Source organism: Mauremys reevesii, linkage group 24, assembly GCF_016161935.1.
Source record: "Mauremys reevesii isolate NIE-2019 linkage group 24, ASM1616193v1, whole genome shotgun sequence".
NCBI classification, from domain to species: Eukaryota; Metazoa; Chordata; order Testudines; family Geoemydidae; genus Mauremys; species Mauremys reevesii.
Window position 1 is genome coordinate 19,474,046 of NC_052646.1, and position 20,953 is coordinate 19,494,998.

The window sequence follows — 20,953 nt, forward strand, 5'->3', positions numbered from 1 at the left end:
CAGCCTGGGTTCCCTTAACACTGTATTGCTGTGCAGCCTTTCAAATCCTTCCCCAGGCTTCAGACTGCACTTATAGGTAGGGACACACCCAGCTGCAGCTACACACACAGATGCTGAGATCAGCTATTCATGGGAAGGCTCAGCTAAGGAATTGCTCAGTATTCAAGTGCCCACCTCCCTTTAGAAGGTAAACCCAAAATTGTACTATCTTGTGTTGCACAGAGAACTAAGTTTATGAGATTCACCCCCTCCCTCAATGTGGAGAGAGATATACACAGCTTTCTGCCCCAAGTTATAATTTCCACACACTTTTTTTTAAAACAAAACAAAACGAGTTTATTGACTAGAAAAGATAGATTATAAGTGATTATAAGTGGTAGCAAACAGATCAAAGCAGATTACCTAAACAAACAAAAACCACAAACTGAGCTTAACACACTAGATAGGTAGGATATGGATTACCAAATTCTCACCCTGGGTGATAAAGAGGCTGGCAGATTCTTAAGGCACAAGCTGCCTTGGTTTTCCCAGTTTTTTATACACAGTCTAAAAATCCCTCTAGCCTGGGACCATCACTTCCCACAGTTCAGTCCTTGTTCCTCAGGTGTTTCCAGGTGTGTTGTTGTAGGGACAGTGAGGTACCCCCTTTATATCTTCTTCCCACTTGCTGCAAAGCTCTTTTGCTGTGACCTGGGTGAAACAGTTCCCATTGTGCAGTGCTGTCTCTGAGAGGTTTCTAGTGCACACAGTTCCTGGGGTGATCCTTGTGTGCATTTCCTCAGTGAGCCAGTAACATTGTTTGGCCTTTTTACTGTTGCACCTGAAAGGCTGCTTGGGGGTGTTTTCAACCTCACAACATGTTTCAGTAACACGTACATAGCCAAACTTCATAACTTCATGTACGACGATAGCTCATACAATATAAGGAGATATTAATGTCTAGCAGATCAAGACTTTTAGAACAATACCTCACACGACATACTTTGTACAAAACATATCCTAATTACACGACAGTGGTGACTATTGGGGTGCCAAGGTGTCACAGTCATCATCTCATTTGACCTCCTCCTCAGTATGGTCCATAGAGCAAGGGTCAGCAACCTTTCAGAAGTGCTGTGCCGAGTCTTCATTTATTCACTCTAATTTAAGGTTTCATGTGCCAGTAATGCATTTTAACATTTTTAGAAGGTCTCTTTCTCTAAGTCTATAATATATAACTAAACTATTGTTGTATGTAAAGTAAATAAGGTTTTTCAAATGTTTAAGAAGCGTCATTTAAAATAAAATTAAAATGCAGAGCCCCCCAGACCTGTGGCGAGGACCCGGGCAGTATGAGTGCCCCTGAAAATCAGCTGGCGTGCCGCCTTCAGCGCACGTGCCATAGGTTGCGTACCCCTGCCATAGAGTTTCCCCAAGCTAATTGCTAGATCAGATCTTTTTGGAAAACATCCAGTCTTGCTTTAAAAATAGTCAATGATGGAGAATCCACCCACACCCATTGGTAAATTGTTCCGATGGTTAATTATGCTCACCATTAAAAAGTGACTCCTTATTTCCAGTCTGAATTTTTCTAGCTTCAACTTCAGCCACTGGACATGTTAGACCTTCCTGTGCTGGATTAAAGAGCCTGTTGTTGAATATTTGTTCCACATGTAGATGACTGTGATTAAACTTCTCTTTGTAAAACGAAATAGATTGTCTCACGATAAGCCATATTTTCTAGTACTTTAATCATGCTCATGGCTCTTCTCTGAATAAGTCATAAATTTTTAACAGTGAGAGGAACTAATCATTGGAACAACTTCTCAAGGTTTGTTTTAGACTGTTCGTCATTGGCAATTTTAAAATCAGGGTGGGATTTTTTTCCTCAAACATCTGCTGTCGTTCAATGAAGAATTAATTCAGAGACATTCTCAGGCCTGAGCTATATAGGTCAGACTACATGATCACAATGGTCCTCTCTGGCCTGAGAAGCTATGAATATATGAACATGAAAAAGATCTTGGGAAGAAATCCTGACTCACTAAAGTCAATGGGCGTTCTGCTGTTGGCATTAATGAGGCTGGCTTTCATCTTTTGGTTTTGAGTGATGCCTAAATGTTGCATTCAAGAGATGTTAGAGAAAAATATCAAAGATGACTGCTGGAAAGTTGCAGTATAACATGAATTTATTTATGATAATCCAGAACCCACACAAGACCGCCAAATAACAGAGAGACAAAACAAGCTGCTCCCTTAGGCCAAGAGACACCAGTCACCTCACCATAGTTGGCTTTCTGCAGACTGACTTTGATTGTGCGTACTCCACTACTGAGCTTGCCCGCTGAACCAGGAAACCCCTCAGGATTTAAAGTGACAGCTTGTCGGTTTTCAGTACAACATGGAAGACAGGGAGATTTGAGTGCTGGGTGAAAATGACAATGAAGATGCTACCAAATAAAGTGGAAGACCCACCATGGAAGAGAAAACACCAAAAATGCAGAAGCAGAGAGATGCAATTTTTTAACAATAATTTCTTTTGAACATCTTCAGAAAATGCTGCTGAAACAAACTAATTAATTTCACCCAAAAAAGGAAATCAATTTCTGAAAATAGGGTGTTCTGACAAAAAAAATAGTCCTGTACAAAAACTGATTGTCACAAGTAACCAGTGATACGACCCCAAGGAATTACAATCACTACTCTCCTCTAGGAAAGTGGCCCCCTATCTATTTGCCCCCAACTCAACCAGCTCTGATCCCACATTGACTGGGGTTCGACAGATCCGCCTCCGTCTCCGGCAGCCAACAAAATGCTGTCGTGTGATAAGGTAGAAGAAGGGGTAGAAGCAGCTGTTGAAACAGAGCAGGCCATGAGCAAAGACAGTCCCAGTCTCCAGGGATTCTGTTGTCTTTGGAGATGATGCTTTGGGTGAGGTCTGCAGGAAGGCAATGACGTGATACGGGGACCAGCAGAGGAAGAAAATGACGAGCAAGATGAGGAGGGTCTGGAGGGGCTTTTTGGACCAAGCCGCCCGTTTCTGGCCCAGTTTGGCAGCTAGGGTGACCAAGCAGATGCTGATCAAGGCTAGTGGGACCAGAAACCCAACCAGGAACCGGGTAGCGACGTTGGCTGCTTCTCCACTCTCTCTCAACAAGAGGCTCTGATCGGAGCAGAGGTCATGGTAGCGCCAGCTGACTATGACAGCCAGAATCCAGATGCCCAGTCCAATCAGGGAGGCCAGATGGAATGTGCGGTGGTTCTGGGCCCACGCGGGCCAAACTGTGTTGACACAGTGGTCGGCGCTGATGGCCGTGAGGTGGAAGCTGCTAGAGAACATGCTGAGGGAGGTGATAATGTTGGTTATCTTGCACAGGACACTTCTCAAATACCAGTGGACGCCCAGGGCCACCTGAGCCATCATGAGAGGCAGGAAGATGGTGAAGATAAATCCAGCAATGGCCATGTTCTGGTGCCACATGGCATCAACTGTTTTCTTCTTCCGGCAGCTGGTGATGAAGATGATTAATCCATTCCCCATCCCACCGAGAATGAAGGCCAGAGCGCAGAGCACCATGAAAACTAGGTGCATCGTCTCCAAAGGAGCTATGGCGTGAAGATGGGCAGCTTCTTTGTGGGCCATCATCTGGGGATAAGTGGAGGCCGTGCAGTTCTGGGACAGAGGAAACAAAGAAGGAACAAATGTGAAGTCTTAGTAACAGAGAGGGAGACAGAACAGAAGTGGATCATGAAGATGGATGGAGACTTCAGCAGAGCTGTGGCACTGATCTATGCTCCACAGGTCAGAGGCAGTCTAAGCACAGCAGCTCTGGTAGTGCAGAAGGAAAAAGAAAGCAAATGAGACTGGTAGAAAAGCAAGAGAAAGTGGGGAGGGGGAAAAACCAAAATGATTTTTTTTCCACTGTCTCTTTTCTACTTTTCATCTTTTCCAATGGCCACAAAGAATCCTGAGGCTGAAAGTCGAAAGCCAAAGTTATCTGGCGTTTTAAAACAGAAACAAAATAAAAATAGCAGTTTGAAAGAAAGAGAAAATGGTTCGTTGCGGCTAGAAATTTTCAATCAACATTTTCAGTTACAAAAATAATGCTGTTGAAATGGAATATTTTTTTTTGCAAAATCCCCATAATCCAAATTAGAAAGCAAGATTAGTTCCACTTTCAAGAAACTAAAATGAAACAAAAACTGCGATTTGAGACAAAATGAAAAAAATTCATTTCCCTTTGAATTTCATCCTTGAAAAATGTCATTGGAATTGAATGGCTTTTGTGAAACACTTTGAGTTTGGCAAGATTGTATTTTCCAATGGAAAAAAAAATTGTGGTAAAAAACTGTCAATACAAAAGCATCCCAGCACACGGCTACTGAACAATTGCTGACTTTCTCATTTCGCCTGTATGAAATTTCAGTTTGTACTGACTTCGCTAGTGCTTTTTATGTAGCCGGTTGTAAAACTCGGCAAATTCTAGATAAATTGATGTACCCCCCCAAAAGACCTCTGCATACCCCCAGGGGCACATGAACCCCTGGATTAGATTATCTCAGTGGTCCCTTTTGGGTTTAGGATCAATGACTCTGTTATGGGGCTTTAAACAGAGAAGCAACCTTTTTTGTCTCAATGGGCAGGCAAGCTGTGATAAATGAAGGGGGGGCTCCCTTTGATGGACACCCAGCCAGCCAGTTAGCTGTAAAATCCCTCTTGGTAGCTGTTCTCGACTTACTTTACCTGGAAAGGGTTAAAAAGTCCCCCAGGTTAAAAAAAAAGAAAGTGGGCAACTGATCAAAAGAGCCAATGGGAAGGTAGAACTTTTTAATCCTTTACAGGTAAAGGAAGTCGAGAAGAGCTACCAAGAGGGATTTTACAGCTAACTGGCTGGCTGGGTGTCCATCAAAGGGAGCTACCCTCCCAACCCCCCACCTTTTATTTATCACACAAGCTTTGTAAGACTCTTGCCGGTTGCAGAGCAGTTGCATAAAAGGAGGCGTAATGGAGCTGGACAAAATATTGTTTCAGTGGGAAACTGGGTTTCGAGGAAAGGAAAATTGTCATGGGAGGTGTCAGAAAGCGTGAAAAAAGAATGATTTTTTTTTAGTGAGGAAACTGATAATCAACAAATTTCATCCAAAAATAGTTTGTCTTTTTTGCAGTTTTCAGCCAACTTTTTGTGTTTAGTTTGTTTTTTGTAGTTCTTGGCCTAAATATTTTAGCCAGAAATGTTCAGTTTGCCGTCCACCTCCCTTCCCCCCCACACACACACACATACAGTTCAGCTTTCAGTTGCTACTCTCTCTCTCTCTCTCCAACCAAAGATCCTTTTTTTTTCCTGCAGAAAAGATTGATGAAAGCAATTCCCCCCCCCTTTTTATCGAAATTTTCCCTGGAGAAAACACCCATTTCCCGATAAGCTCTGTTACTGAATACTTCGGCTGTCTTTCCACATCAGGTCTTACGAGAGGAATTCAGGGCAGATGAAGTGTCTATGAGATGAGTCAGAAACAAAGAACAGCATCTTTTAGCAGCTAGATTCCAGCAGCGACAGAGAGAGAGACCCAGACCAAACAGAGCTGCTTCATGGGCACGGGGCACTGGTAACTTTGGCTAATCCCTCTCTAGAAAAGCACTGCATTTGTGAATTAAGGACATGTCTATTCATGCTGTAAATCAACAAACTGCACTAAGGAAATGTCTAGATTTTGCATCGCTGGTGCTGCATCCTCCTGGGAAACCAACCTAGTTCACACCAAAGCTGCTTTGCTTAACAAAGGGATACAAGATAACGTCTCCTGTGCCAGGTTGAACATATCCGTCCCCCCTCGCCCATACCACTCCACACCATCGATTGCTAATCCATGCTGACAGACAGAGGGAGATGGAGCATGGAGTGTCTGCAGAGACTACGAACTCCACCAATCCTGAAAAGAAATTAACTCACCTGCCTCAACTCAAAATTGGCTTCTGCTCCGCAAAGGGCGCCATTGACAAAAGGATGAGAGAGGAAGAGATCATAACCACAGCAGCAAGGCAGTGGAAAGTGGAATAGGAAGGGTCTTCGGAGATCACTAACTCTGCACAGTCTGGGATGAAATTAACTGAACCTCACACATCAAAATTGGCATCTGTTTGGTGAAGGGACAGCAATTCAAATCTCCGAGGCAGGGAATAAGAAAGAGAAGGAAATGCCCCCACTTGATGCAGAAAGCCAGAGGGAGACTGAGCCGGGAGTGGCTGGGAAGAAATTAATCAACCACTTTTTCAAAGACTGAGAGGTTCCCAAAGACAACCAAGGATTGAAGGAGGGAAAGGGATGCGGGGTGGAGGGGATGATCCAGATGACGGAAGGGAGGGGTATCCTTCAAAATGGGGAGGGGAAGAGAAAGAGCTGGTAAGGAGGATCATTTTCTTACCTGTGCCTCAGGTGGCCACGGCATCACAGAGTCAATCCTGGGTGCTCAACGTGGCTCAGAGAGATGGTCTCTTTCTGGGAGCAGGAAGCTGTTCTGATGTGGGTTTTGCTGGCTGGGGGGGAAGGTACAGATGGGGGTTGGGTCCAACAGCCTCTACAAAGCCTCAGAGTCTTCAGGCATTTGCTGATGTGATCTGAAGGTCATGTGATTCCACCCCCACACTCCCCCGGCTGAGCCCTGGACCCCAGCACCTCTTGCTGTGCAGAATCAGCATCATGGTTCTAAGAGATGAAGGCTGTGGGGCTGTTCTGTGGGGCCCTGCTGGGACACAGCCCTTCTCACCAAGGGAAGCAGAGATGGAGGTCATATTGTTTAAGTATCATGCTGTGGCCCCTGGGAAAACTCCACTGAGGATGACGAGCTTTCTGGGGATTGCCAAGAGCAGACTGTGAAGGAGCCAGGGCTGGCAGTCAGGACTCCTGGGTTCCATGCCTGGTTCTTGGAGGGGAGTGAGGTCTAGTGGGTTAGAACAGGGAGACTGGGAGTCAGAACTCTGGCGTTCTATCCCTGTCTTAATGAAAAGGTGAGAACATGGACACAGAAATGGTCAGGTTTCACACTGCTCAAACCCATTAGACCCCACTCCCCTTGGTTCTCTGCAACTACAATAGCTAGAAACAATTTTTTTCAATGAAAGATGAGGTTGTTTCCAGGAGCTGGAGGTTATATGACATATGGTGCAAATTGTGATAAAATCATGATAGGTACCAATACTGTGAATGGCTTATTTGGGAAGAGGGGAGAGTGATTTGTTTCACAAAAGGGTGAATTTCTCAAAAAATGCAGATTTCCTTTGGAAAACACTTTCATTGAAAATATATTAGCATGCGAGTCAAATTCTCCATTTTTTTCTAGTGACTCATCCTCACCAGAACTTGCAGAGAGAGAGAGAGAGAGGAGAGCTGGGTTCTCACTGCTCCGTGAAGCTTGAATCAATTAGGGGTCCCAGGTGGTGGTGGTAGCTGAGGGTCCGGAGTGCTGGAGTCAGGCAGAGCCATCAGCACAATCAGTCAGGAGAAGATGAAGTCCCAGTGGAACTGATGCAGATTTTGGATTCAGGCATCAGAACATTTACTTGAGCATGGGAAGGGGGTTTTGTAGAGAAAGGACAATGGTTCAAGGGAGAACACTAGATTTGTTTATGGTTAAAGTGAAGGCTCAAGGGAGATGCCAAAGTTGTTTTGTTCAGGCTAGACAATAGGAACGGATCATTCCTGGCTTTGGGTGGTGTTCCTTGGAGGGAGCTCACAATGCAATTAGGGAGCTTCACTATTTTGGATACCAATCAAGGGTTTATTCCTAGCATTGGTCTGATAACTGCTGAGCTGGGTGTGTGCAGGCGGGTTCATTGACATCAGGAGCAAAGATCCCCCACCATGCACTGCTTCCCGGCTTTTCTGGTCCCAGAGTTCCATGCGGTTCTTGCCTGGGAGTCTCTGTTCTCCATTCTGTCTGCTAATGGAGATGCCTCCTTGTCCCATCTTCAATGCAAATGACATTAGGGGAGTTTCCTTAATTATATCACCCTTTTCCGGAGGGTTTTAGGTGCATCTCCCACGGCCTTTTCGTTGCTTTTTGTAAGTCTTTCTTCTGATCAGTTTTGGTTCAAGCAGAGGCTGGGGAGGGAGAAAGTCTTTTATGAGTCAGGCTGGGTACTGCGCCCTGGTCCCTCAAGAACACAGAGCTGCTAGGTAACAAGTCCACGCATTGCTGGGGTGCTTGCACTGAGCGAGTATCTCCATCTCATCCTTACTCCATGGTACTGGGTCTGATCTTCAATTCATTGCAGCAGCCGCATCAGTCGCTGGATCCAGCAAACCAGTAGAACCAGACCAATTGCTAGTCTAATTTGGAAACCGATGATCACCACAATGAGGTGAAGCATGATATTCAAAAGACCTGTTGCACTGGGGCTCCACCCAAGCAAAGACTCCCACCAGCAGTGATGGCCTGTGTTTTTAACTGTAGCTGCTGGCCTAGAGATCTCCTGGTTGTGGTGCTGAATCTCGAGTTTGCCAGTCTCCTCCAAAGTTCGGAGCTTCTGCAACTCAGTTTGTAAGGAGAGATGAGTTAATAATGGCAGTGAGACCCATTCCCAGTGAAATAGGGGAAACCTCCTTGTAGATCTCAGGATAAGCATTTAAATGTTGTACAGTCCATATAGGCACAGTAAACGTACTATCACAACTAACAATGGTGGTTACATTACAGAAACAGTGATTAACGTAAGGCACCATGGGTTGAATCCAATGTCTATTAACCAATACAATATAACATCTCATTCTTACACACACACACACACACACACACGCTTTGCCAACAGAGACAACAACAGACCTCTCTTCCCGGATAACATCGAAGGAACAGTGAGACTTATTCCCAGGTTGTGGGAAGAAGCATTCATCATGGTCCTCCAATGCTTGGTCTTCACAGATAGAGCCCAAACCTTCTTTTCTCCTACACCTCTGTACATTGACTGTGTTCCACACATTATCTTTCTGCCAGACCCAAGTGCTAGGGTCTCTGGAGTACATTACTGAGTTATCATTACTGGGCGACTCCTGGGTGGATTACTCTAATTTCTTTGCCTGCCACAGTTATCAGGAATAACTGCAAGCTTTGCTGGTGGCGGTTGTACGAAGCGTTAACTAGTCTCCACCAGGCCCAGAGGACTAATTCTTCCTCCGTTACATGGGGCCCAATCAAGTTGATTGCATCCATGGGAATTTGTCCTGCTCTGGCTTGCTGAATCATTCCCATGATTACGTTCTGGGTGAGAGCCTGAGCTTGCTCACCCGCTGAGGTCAATGACACATTATTCTAGAAGGATTGTACACCAGACATCATTAACTCTTCATCTCTTTCTATGAGTCTTTCCCACCCAGGAAGTACCTTACTTATTAACTGCTATTCCACACTTAACTGTTCCAAAGATGCTGTTCCCATCTTCCCTATATTTTCAATGGTATATGACAGTTCATTAGTCAGAACTTCTATGTTTGTGGCATCAACTAAAGATATTCCTGTTCTTACAGATGAAATCCTATCACTTAATTCCCTTTTTACTCTGTTTACATGGTCGGCCCCTTGCCACATTCTTACCCATTCATCCCAACCCTTATGGCTAGTTCCAATCAAGGGACCGCATGCAGGTGCAATGTAAGGGATATTCAGGCCTTCTAGGTGAATTTGAACCTCCTTCAGAGAAGTCTGAGGTTGAAGAACCAAATATTCTTGTTGATCCAATTTCAACACATGGGGTTCTGAAATTGGAGCTCTTAAATGTCGGAGGGCAGCAAGGGTTTGTGATCAGAAATTTAAAACTGTTTTTTGTTGTTGGCCCAATTCCATTCTGTACAATCTGGTCTCATGGAATCCCCCCCAAATGGCAATATGCCCATAGAATTTAAACCAAATTGTTGGCATGAGCTTGTCACAAAGTGTGCCCTTTAAAGGAACTACCCAGTCTGAGGGACCTTGCTGAGTCAGGTCATGTCCAGCTAAAGTCCAGTTCAGTGGTTCCCCGTTTACGAGGCACCATGTAATATTCTTGCCTGCTGGCGTGATCAGAGACAGCTGCAGTTCAACTCCGAGTAACAGAGGCGTCTGGGTTCCGACGACAATGATGACACGTAGGGGTAGGGGCATGGTTGCTCCCCAAACAGCGGAGGAAACCAGGGCTACCCTGCACCTTCCGCCACCCAGGAAGCTGTCACTGGGTGTGTTTGAGGGTGTACGCCCCATTTGAGACCACAACAGCTGACAGAAGAATGGGATGGAGTCTGGGGTGGTAACAAAACTTGAGTGACTCTGCGTGCAATTGGCAACGCTTTCCCGGGGCAACCCGAGGAGTTGCCAACAGCATAGAACTGGTAGCGATGCTGCAGGGCCAGAGGGTTGCTCCCATTCCCATAGGATCCATGCATGTGGCACAGCAATTTTGCTTCCTTGGGCTCCAGCTGGCAAGCGCCTCCAGAGGTTCAGAGGGATCACAGGTCCACCTTAGAGCCTGGACAGCATCAGACTCCAGACACTTATGAACAGCAGGGGGCTGGGTGCACCGGTGGGGTGTCATGGCTCTTGTTCAGGACCTGTGAGAACAGAGAAGAGAGAAAAAACTCCCACACTCCCCCCGTATATACAGGGGGAGTCTGGGACCAATACTGCAGAGTGAACATGAAGCAGTGACCTACGTGAGGGTGCCCAGAATAAGTCGAAGACTTCTCTGGCCTTTTCCTGCCTCAACATCGGGGTAGGCACTGACAAGCCCACCTGACGCGTAATTTCCAACGGCCCCAAGCCGTTCCTTCTTGCTGGCAGGATGGAGAAGACAGTTAGAAAATTCCTTGTGGGTCAGGTGGTTCATCCTTCCACTCTTTGAGCTGCGAGGAATAAAACCATTTCCTCCAGGGTTTCCCGTTTTTTTCCCATTCAGGATTTCTACCTGATAAACGCTGGGGCTGGCCCGATTCACGATAAAGCAGGGGCCATCCCAGGCAAGGCCAGCTTTAGGGCAATTCAGCCGATTCCCCAGAATCGGGCCTTGCAACATCCCAAAGGAGCTGCCACCCAAGTCCCGCCACGGTCTTCGGCAGCAGCTCAATTGCTGCCGCAGAGGAAGGTCCCTCCGCCGAAATGCCGCCACAGGCACCGGCAGCCGATTGAGCAGCCACCGAAGTCCTGGTACTGCCGCCGGCGGCAGATCAATTGTTGCCTCTGTCTTCGGCAGCATTTCGGAGGAGGAACCTTCCTTCACGGCAGCGATTGAGCTGCCGCTAAAGACAGGAGCGGGACTTCGGCGGCAGCTCCTTCGAATCAGGCTCCGCAGTGCCTAAAGCTGGCCCTGATCCAGGTGTGTGTCACCGAGCGCTCCTTCGCTGAAAACCTTCCGTCCATCACTGGTTGGCCTAATTCCCATATGAAAGGAGGTTTTCCCCAGCCTAGTGTTTTGTCCATGTTTTGCTGTACTATGCCTGGCTGTGCTGCCACTCGCTTGTGTAGAGCAGCTATCGTCTCTGCTAGGGTTTGTACCCATTCATCTGTTCCCACCTTCCCTTCCCAGGCACTAGGTATCTCCACTCCCAACCACCATCTTTTAGGCATGTGCATTTGCCTTCCAGTCATAACTTCAAAGGCATTGGACCCTTGTATCGCCTTAGAGCCATTAAGATGATGGGTAGCTTTTCATCCCAATCCCTCCCCGAGCTCTTTACTTGTTTTTTCAAAGCTTCCTTTAGTGTGCGATTGGTTCATTCATGTTCAGAGGACTCAGGGTGTCCCGCTATGTCAAAATGGTGCTTAATGCCGAAAGCCTTACCTAGCTCTTGCAAAACATCTCCCGCAAAATGGGATCCCAAATCTGAATCAATTACTCTGGGAATTCCCATTCTTGAGAAAACCATGTTATAGAGCTGCTTAGCCGTGCCCGAGGCAGGGTTGGGTTTAGTAGGGATGGCTTCCACCCATTTGGAGAAGGGATCTACTATTACCAGGTAGTATTTGCTCCCTCTGCTGGTGGTGGGTAAAGGGCCTATGTAAACTCTTTGAATCTGGGACCAGGCACCCTGTATTCTTTGGTGCTCCAATGCATTTTGTTGAACCTAGCAATCAGCATTAACCATGGCACACGGCAGACAATTATCACACCGCTGATCTATATCCGCCTTCATGCCTGGCCACCACCCTGTATCTTTAACCCTATTTAAAGTATCCTCTTTTCCTCTATGCCCTTGCTCATGCACAAACTCAATCAGGTCCCCTTGTACCTGGCTGGGGACTATCCAGTGCCTTTGACCATCTGCATCCACTGCCCACCGGACATCTCCAGCCTGCTCAATTCTGTACTTTCCTGTGGGATCTTTCCCTGTCCTGGCTAAGGACCAGATTTCTGTAGCCCCATCTTGAAGGGTACTGGAGCCCAAGGTATCTATTCCTTTGCCTAAAGTTTTTCCCCCGGCAGTTCCTGCTTCTATTTGCTCTGCCTGGTCTGTGTCTCCGATGTGGTTCCTAGTAGCGGCAACTTTGGCTAAGGCATCAGCTCTGTTGTTCCAATGTGCCTCTTCTGAGTGATTTTTCACATGCCCCTTTGTGTGAGTCACCCGGGTGTCCCCAGTTCTTTCCTTGATAACCTGTTTATTGGTGGGTCTCCCTCTGGAGATCCACCGAGGGCTTAGAATGTTTACTGCTGCTCCAGTGTCCACTAGCAACTGGGCAAATATCCCTGGGTTCCCCACTGTAGCCCTCACAGTGGGTCTCCCCCATACGTCTCACTGAAGGCATGCGATCAGCTGGGGAGGCCCACGGGGACCCGGGCACCCCTACTGCTCGGCTGACTCCCGTGAGAGCCTCCACTCAGAGGAGGGGCCAGAGATCTGGTTTTGACAGGGAGTGGATGTGGGGAACACACTCTGTACTGGGGCAGTGGGCCGAGGGGGGGGCTCCCTGCATTAACTGTTCTCTGCATCACCTGAGACAAAGCATTAATCGGGATGCTGAGGGGATGACGATCGTATTTTCCCATATCCTCCCCTAACGTCACCAGCTCCATCCAAATCGTGTTCCTAAGGCTCTCCTTGGGTCGGCGCTGCCCAGGGTTATGGGAGGCGGTGGGGTTATCATTGGGAGGGTGTAGGGGTGTGCGGTTGGGGTCGCCCCTCTCTGGGGTGGCTGGGAGCCAGGCCGCCTCACTACACAAGTCCGGTGAGTTGGCGAGTTAGCCTGGTGGGGCAGGAAACAGTCAAGGGCTCAGGCCCCCCCGGCAGGGGCTGAGCAATATAGTTCAGTGATTGGTCCGGCCCTCAGTCAGGGCAGGGCAGCAAACAAACAGTTCACGAGCAAAGCACAGGCTCCTGGTCCTGAGCGTCGGGGCGAGGGGGAGATGCCACCCATGAGTGGGGTGGCAGGGGGGACGCAGGCCCACCCACTCCACTGCGTCCCAGCCCGGGGCCCTGACAGCGGCAGGCGACCTGCTGCTGTGTCAGTGGGGATCCTGGCCGCAACACACTGACATCACCACTGGGGGTGCCACAGCCAGACTAGAGTCGGCTGCCCCCGGGCTACTTCCGACCTCTCCCTCTAGCAGAACCTGCGTCTGGTCGGCGTCCTCTATGGCATCGAGCACCATGGGCGCCTCGGGTATACTCCGCGAGCGGAAAGCTGGGCAGCTCCTCTGGGTCCCTTCTCACCAGCAGGCTTACTGGCTTCTCCGGCGTCTGGTCAGCATCCGGCCTCAGCGGGTATGGCCGGTCCTCGGGGCGGTCACAGGCGGCAGGAGTCTCCCCAGGGGGAGCTAGGGCACCAGCGTCCGGCCTCTCCGGCGGCCAGGCAGCTTCTGAGCCCTGGGGTTGGGCTTTTATACTTCCGGTCCTGCGCCTTGACCTCTCGGGGGCGGGCACAGGCTCCAGTGGCTCCGCCCACTTTGGCATCCAGAGGGGCTCGTCCCTCTCTGGGGAAGCTGGGAGCCAGGCCGCCTCACTACAGAGGGTGACTGGCAGGGTAAGGACCATCATTCACAAACGTAATAGCCTGCACGGGCTCTGAGGAAGTCTTTTTGCTGACTGCTCTTTTTAAGACCCCGGTCTCTCGTAGCAAGTCCCCTGCCTGTTGGATTTTTGCCACTAGTTCACTCCAGGTGAGGTGGTCTAAATCCACAGGCCCCAAGGTCAGTTTTGTCTGAGAATTTAGCCCTGCATAAGTGCCCTGTACTAATTCGGGTCCCTGATACTGCAAAGTGACAATCCCATTCTCTTCTGTCCGGGGTAATGAATCAGAGAGAGCTGCCAGCATTTTCTTTCCAAGTAGGTAAGCTTCGGGGGCCTCACCTGGCATCTGCTCTTCCATTATAGGCAGTTTCTTGCGGGAAGACACAGGCAGTAATATCTAGAGAGCACTTATCACTCATTCCCGGTGTCCAGGGGCAGTCCGCTCCCAAGGACCTATGCCTATGCCCAGAGCATCTGCATCACAAGGAGAGGCGCATAACTGAGCCAGCTGGGTTAAGTCCATGCCGTCAGCAGAGGGGTGCATTTGCCAAACACGGGCCAGCCATGCAACAGCGGTGTCACGGTTCAGTGGCCCCAGTCTCTTGGCAATAGCCTTGGCTTGACTAGGAGACCATCTTACTACGTCTGTGGCCAGCTCCATTGTGGGGAGATCGGCTTCTGCAACTATGCATCTAACCTCCCTTGTGGAAACATTATGCATGTGTGGCCAATCGGGGTTGAATGGGCTTTTGGGGACAGCATCCAGGCACTTCTCTATTTTCCCAGAGGGCTGCAAATCACAATCCTCTCTCAACCTTCCAGCCGCTACCACCCCGTTACAGGCACTAAGTCGGGCACACAATTAATTAATCTCTGCCTCACGGGCCCGCTGCTGCCATGGCTGCCCTGTTCTCATCTGCCAGGAAGTGAGTTGCTGCTTTCGCTTCTTCTAACAACATGTGTGTGTGTGTGTGTGTGTGTTAACTCTTTCTTAGACTGTTCTGCATTCCTGCTGGCCTCGTCTCTCTCCTCTTGCATATTTCTACCTACCGTCAGCTGATAGCTTTTCTGCTATCAGTTCACACCCGCCTGTCTCACATTTGTTCAAACGCTGTTGTATCTGCTTGTTCTCCAGCTCCAGTTCCTGCCTCCCCTTTATCATTTCAGCCGTGTCCAGACATGCATAAAAAAATGCCCATGCAGCAGCCGCATCCTTTGCGCCACCTTGTGGTGTAAAAATTCTGCAATATTGTTCAAAGCTCAGACTCGCTTCAATCAGGGGATTCTGACCCTTAAAGCCTTTCCCAGAGGCATTTCCCCTTCTTCATTACCCATCTCTCGAAACTGTTGGTTTTCTCTTGGCTCAAGCAAGAAGCCACGGGGAGTGGGGGGCGGTTTCCAGCCATCTCTACTTCCCTGATCTCACTAATGATCCCTACCAAAAGCTCTTTCACTTTCACAAAATCTTTACTTTTAAGGCACAACTCTAACTCATTGCATGGTCCCACAGCTATTCTAAACATGATTCTTAACTTAAATGTTACAGGATGTTACCAAATATTCTATGAGAGGGAGACCTCGCTAAAGGAGCTTAGTCTGAAAAAGGAAGAGACAGTTTGTGCTGGTCTGTGCCTCAGTTTCCCCACTCCGCAGCAGCTACTCAACAAGTACCACGTGATTAGGGTCACATGCTGCCCGCGTTCCTCCACCGATTTGTTACCAGCTTTGCCTGTTACTTTTGGGTACGTTCGTTTCTTAGGTTTACTCTTCTGGGGGGAGGAGGCGGGGGGGTCTGTGCTTCTATCAACGTGCTGCTTGTGTCACTTGTGTTCTCGTACGGTGCTCGAATTCTCCCTGCTCTAAGTTCCCTCTCAATGGAGCTACCCTGCAGGACCTTGGTTCCTCAGGGCTCTGTTCTTCCAGCCCCAGAATCAGATGAACACACACACACACACATTAACAGAGTGCGTCTGAGAGGACCGGGTTAATCAGCACTCCAAAGCTGACTCCTTAGATGTCCCTGGACTCAGTAGGCTGGGTCGAGCTGCTCTTCCAAGCTGTCATAGAATCATAGAATATCAGGGTTGGAAGGGACCTCAGGAGGTATCTAGTCCAACCCCCTGTCACCTTCATATGTCACAGGTTCAGCACATCCCTATCCCCACTTTCACGTAACAGTTGTTCTGGTAGTAACCCACATGATGAGCAAACCCCACTGGATTTTTGGGCATTGCAGGGATCTTTTAGCTTAGGTACAAGGAGCGTTGCTGCAGAGCGAATGAGGAAGCCAAAAAACCACCCACGAGGTGGGGAGAGAGAGAGAGAGAGAAAAGCAACCAGCTTAACCGTGAAAGTTATCTATTGCCACGTAATAACCATAGGGGAGGCAAACAAAACAGTGATAATATTAAATCTAACTTAAATTTGATTGCAAAAGTCAGGTTTATAAAACTATAACTGACCACAAAAGTCAGGGTCAGAAGGGTACACAGAGAGAGAGAGAGAGCTGGGTTCTCACCACTCCATGAAGCTTGAATCAATCAGGGGTCCCAGCTGGTGGTGGTAGCTGAGGGTCCGGAGTGCTGGAGCCAGGCAGAGCCTCCAGCACGATCAGTCAGGAGAAGATGGAGTCCCAGTGCAACTGATGCAGATGCTGGATCCAGGCATCAGAACCCTGACTGGAGCGTGGGTAGGCGTTTTTGAAGGGAAACAACAATGGTTCAAGGGAGAACACTAGATTTGGTCATGGGTAAATTGATGGCTCAAGGGAGATGCCAAAGTTGTTTAGTTCAGGCTAGACAATAGGAACGGATCTTTCCTGGGTTTGGGTGGTGTTCCTTGGAGGGAGCTCACAATGCAATTAGGGAGCTTCACTATTTTGGATACCAATCAAGGATTCATTACTAGCATTAGTCTGATAACTGCTGAGCTGGGTGTGTGCAGGCAGGTTCATTGACATCAGGAGATCCCCCATCATGCACTGCTTCCCTGGTCCCAGAGTTCAGTGTGGTTCTTGCCTTGGGATCTCTGTTCTCCATCCTGTCTGCTAATGGAGATGCCTCCCTGTCCCATCTTTAATGCAAATGAGGCTATTTGTTCTTGTCACCTTTGTCAGGAGGGGTCTAGGTGTGTCTCCCACAACCTTTTAATTCCTTCTGGTAAGTCTTTCTTCTGAATGGTTTTGGTTCAAGCAGAGGCTGGGGTTGGGGAGGGGGTGTCTTTCATGAGTCAGACAGGCTGGGTACTGCACCCTGGTTCCCCAAGAACACAGAGCTGATAGGTAACACGATGAGGTACATCTTTCTGATGCTCCGTGGCCTGATCCTCCTCGCCGGAATGTTTTTGAATGATTACATCATCTTCCTCCCTGGCTTCTTCATGGAGAGGATGGTCAACATCTTCTGGTTCCTCAACTTGGCCATGTTCTTCCTTCCCAGGGCTTAATTGATAGATTGTGGCAGGCAACACTTAACAGTGATGGTAATTAACCACTGGAGCAATTTACCAAGAATTGCAATGGATTCTCCATCACTGGCCAATTTTATATCAAGATTGGACGCTTTTCTGAAAGATAAACACTAGGCATCATTTTTTAGAAAATTTTATGGCCTGTGTTATCCAGGAGGTTGGACTACAGTCTGAGCGCAATGATCCTTTCTGGCCTTGGACTCCGGGGTTCTTTCCCAGATCTGGGACAGAGTGGGGCTAGTGGGTCAGAGAAGGGGCACTGGGTATCAGTCCCAAAGATTTTATCATCTAAACAGGCAAATGCAGGATTTTTTTACAGCATCGGAAACTCCTGGTCTGAAGTCCTGGCTTATAGGCTGGGAACTGAACTCCTGACCCCAGGGGGCCAAGTCTCCTCAATCCTGTGACCAAATGAAAATTGGGGGACGTGGCAGGTTCTGTTTCTCTTTCCTTGCTGGTTCCTCTTTTCGGAAAAACAGAACCAAACTCAACATTAAAACTGAGGCCTCTGTTGTTTGCCTCACGCAGGATTCCATCCTAGCTAGGTGAAAGCTCTGGAAGGGGAGTGGGGTCCGGTGAATCGAGCAGGGAGGTCTGGGAGCCAGGACTCCTGGGTTCTACCCCCAGCTCAGGGGAGGGGAGTGGAGTCTAGTAGGTTAGAGCGGGGATGGGAGCCAGGACTCCTGGGCTTCTATCCTCAGCTTCGGGAAGGGAGAGGCATCAGTAGCCTGATCATAATGGGGGCAATTCTACCTCTGATCTACTGCTGTCCTGGCTCTTGCTGGGGAGGGCCTCAGCCTCACCGAAGGCCCTCTGGAAGGCCAAGACCACGGAGCGCCACAGCGTGTCCTTGCAGCTCCAGCCCATGAACGCATACAGGGCAGGGTTGAGGCAGCTGTTCAGGTAGGCCAAGGGAACTGCGACATCAAGGAGCACCTGTACGGCTGGAGTCACCCCTTTTGCCGACATGGCCAACAGGGTAGAGAGGTGGTAGGGGAACCAGCAGAGGAAGAAAGCCGTTACCACGGCCACCATGATCTTGTAGGGCCTGCCAGAGCGGACCATATGGTTCCTCGTCAGTTTGGCCGCCATGACTCCGTAGCAGGTCAGGATGATAGCAAACGGCACCAAGAACCCAGTCACAAAGCCGGTGAGCACCATGGCCTGGTGTCGATGCTTCCACAATGTGATCACCTCCTCCCTAGTGAAGTTCCCCATTGGGATGTAGTTGTTGTAGCAGACGGTGATGTCCCCTTGAAGCGGGAAGCTCCTAATGTCCCGGAAAATGATATATGGTGCACTGAGAGCCAGAGCTGCCAGCCAAACAGCCACCGCCACCCAGAAAGCCAGCCGGGGCGAGCGGTGGTTCTGGGCCCAGACCGGCCAGGCCACGGAGATGCAGCGGTCAATGCTGATGACGGTGAGGAGGAAGACACTGGCAAAGAGGTTGAGGAAGGACACTGCACTGTGGATCTTACACAGTGTCCGGCCAAAGGGCCAGTGGAAGTTCAGAGCTGCATAGGCCACCTCAATGGAGAGGAAGAAGGTGAAGATGAAGTCGGCCACAGCCAGGTTGAGGTACCAGATAGAGACCACAGTCTTCGTCATCCGGAACCTGGCGATGAAGATAACCAGGCCATTGCCTATTACTCCGAGTAGGAATCCCAGACTGAAGAGGATGGCAAAGAGAACTCCTATCCATTCACGCTGAGCTCCATCATCTTCTCCGTGCTGGTAGGGATCCCTGAAGGGGTGTAAGGTGCTGTTCACATATGCAAAGGCAGAGTGGGCCCCGAGGGGCTGGAAGGGTGTGGTCTCCTCCATCCTACAACATCCAAACCCAGATCCACTGTCACCGTTAGCGCCAGTGGGCAAGAGAGCAGGGGTTAGAAGAGCTGGGCAGAAAACATTTTTCCCATGCCACAAATTTTTGAAACTTTTGAAAAATTGTCCCATCCTGAATTGGAGCCAAATCTTGAAATCTCGACATTTTCATGAACCAAAAACCAAAAATCAGTTCAGGGCAATCATGGATTCCAAGGCCAGAAGGCACCATTGTGATAATCTAGTCTGACCTTTACAACACAGGCCAGAGAACATCCCCAAATCCCAGCCTGCTACCAAAATTGCCCATGGTGGAGAATCCACCCTCATCAAAACTCTCCATTCTGATCATTTCTAAATGTGGCATTTTCAATTCCACCTGATTTTTATTTCTTTTTACAAATGATAATTAGCTTAATATTTTCCCAAACAAAAAAAGCTGTCAATGAATCAGCTGTTTTAGACATGAAACCATCTTGTCAAAAGTTTCCTGACCAGCTCTGGAGATAAGTAGAGTGAGACAGGATGAAAACCCCACTCCCTTCTTCCCCTTGCAGAGGGGGTGGGGCATTCTCTTTCCTGGGGGGCGAGATTTCCCTGTTTGTCTCCTGTAGGAGTGGAGCTGCTTCCTCCCTGTCTCCCCTCACCCACACTCTGGGAGGGACCCGGGGCTGAGCTGGAGGGATCTGAGCCTTTCCTTACCCAGGTCTCAGAGGGACGTCTCTCCGCGGATCCCCAGAGCCGCTCTCCTACCGTGGCCCCGGCAGCTTGCACTCTGGCCAGGCTGGGAAACTTGAAGGGGTCATGGGAAGGGGAAGGAGGAGAAAGGGGTTGGGTCTGGGGCTGCAGACTCAGATCTGGAGAAGCCTCAGCATTTTCATTTCCTCTGGTGATTTGTTGCTAGCAAAGGGAGCAGACAGCTCAGTCAGGACTGCCCTGTGCTCCCCTCTCTGGTATTGTTCTAAGTTCCCTGTTTACTTTTTATCATGCCCCCCCATCCCACTTGGACCCCACTCCCCTCCCAGAAGGAGGGAGAGAACCCAGAAGTCCCAGCTCCCACCCTCACCCCTGTTCTAACTCACTAGACCCCAGGAGTCCTGACCCTTTCTAGTTCCATCCCTGCTCCCTTTACACAACCTCAGGGGTGTGACGAAGTGGGGGATTTCCTGGTTTTTGACTTGTTTTTCCAGGGGGTTGCATGCAGAGGGGGTGGGACTTAGTGTCCCCAGGTGTTACTGGTTTAACGAGGTGAGGGGAGGGGGAGTTTGTTGTTACAGAGGACCAGCGATGGAACTTGGGACCCCGGCCAATGGCTTGGAGGACGGATACCCCAGCGACTGGTGACCTGGCGACCTGGTGACCCGGAGGCCCAGCTCAGGATTCACAGCCGGTTCCAGGCCATGGGAGGGCAATGGGCTGTAAAGAGAGGACCCCAGTGACCTAACCAGCCAGTTACAGCCAGAGAGGGACAGAAGACAGAAGAGGAGGCCCAGGAAACCCTGTTTACCTGTATAGAAGACAATGGACAGAGGAGGGGCTTGGGGCCGGTGAGATCAGATGCCCAGCTGGGAAGCAGAGGGTGTGACGTTGCAGTCCATGGCTGTGGCTACACTTAGCGCTTCAAAGCGCTGCCGCGGCAGTGCTTTGAAGCGCTAAGTGTAGTCAAAGCACCAGCTCTCCCAGCGCTGTCCGTACTCCACCTCCCTGTGGGGAATAAC

The 20,953-nt window shown here is 49.2% G+C and overlaps 2 protein-coding genes across 2 annotated transcripts; both read right to left on the minus strand.

Annotated features, from left to right (window-relative positions):
- Nucleotides 1-2,607: 2,607 nt before the first annotated feature.
- Nucleotides 2,608-13,886, minus strand: LOC120390095 (chemokine-like receptor 1). The gene is made up of 2 exons (XM_039512405.1): nucleotides 13,647-13,886; nucleotides 2,608-3,652 (listed from the first exon to the last, which is right to left on the minus strand). Exons 1-2 carry the CDS (start codon nucleotides 13,884-13,886, stop codon nucleotides 2,705-2,707), a joined length of 1,188 nt encoding a protein of 395 aa, XP_039368339.1. The 3' UTR covers nucleotides 2,608-2,704.
- A 4,232-nt stretch (nucleotides 13,887-18,118) lies between these two features.
- On the minus strand, nucleotides 18,119-19,235 carry LOC120390482 (chemokine-like receptor 1). The gene has a single exon (XM_039513192.1). The coding sequence runs from the start codon at nucleotides 19,233-19,235 to the stop codon at nucleotides 18,144-18,146; it is 1,092 nt and encodes a 363-aa protein (XP_039369126.1). The 3' UTR covers nucleotides 18,119-18,143.
- Nucleotides 19,236-20,953: the final 1,718 nt, after the last annotated feature.

Bases quoted from the DNA above. Each gene is read 5' to 3' on its own strand.
- LOC120390095 (XM_039512405.1), bottom strand. From the start codon at position 13,886: ATGCCAAAGTGGGCGGAGCCACTGGAGCCTGTGCCCGCCCCCGAGAGG. The intron at 3,653-13,646 runs GTGAGAAGGGAC...CCTCTGTCCCAG, and splicing joins AGAAGCCAGTAAGCCTGCTG to AACTGCACGGCCTCCACTTA.
- LOC120390482 (XM_039513192.1), bottom strand. From the start codon at position 19,235: ATGGAGGAGACCACACCCTTCCAGCCCCTCGGGGCCCACTCTGCCTTT.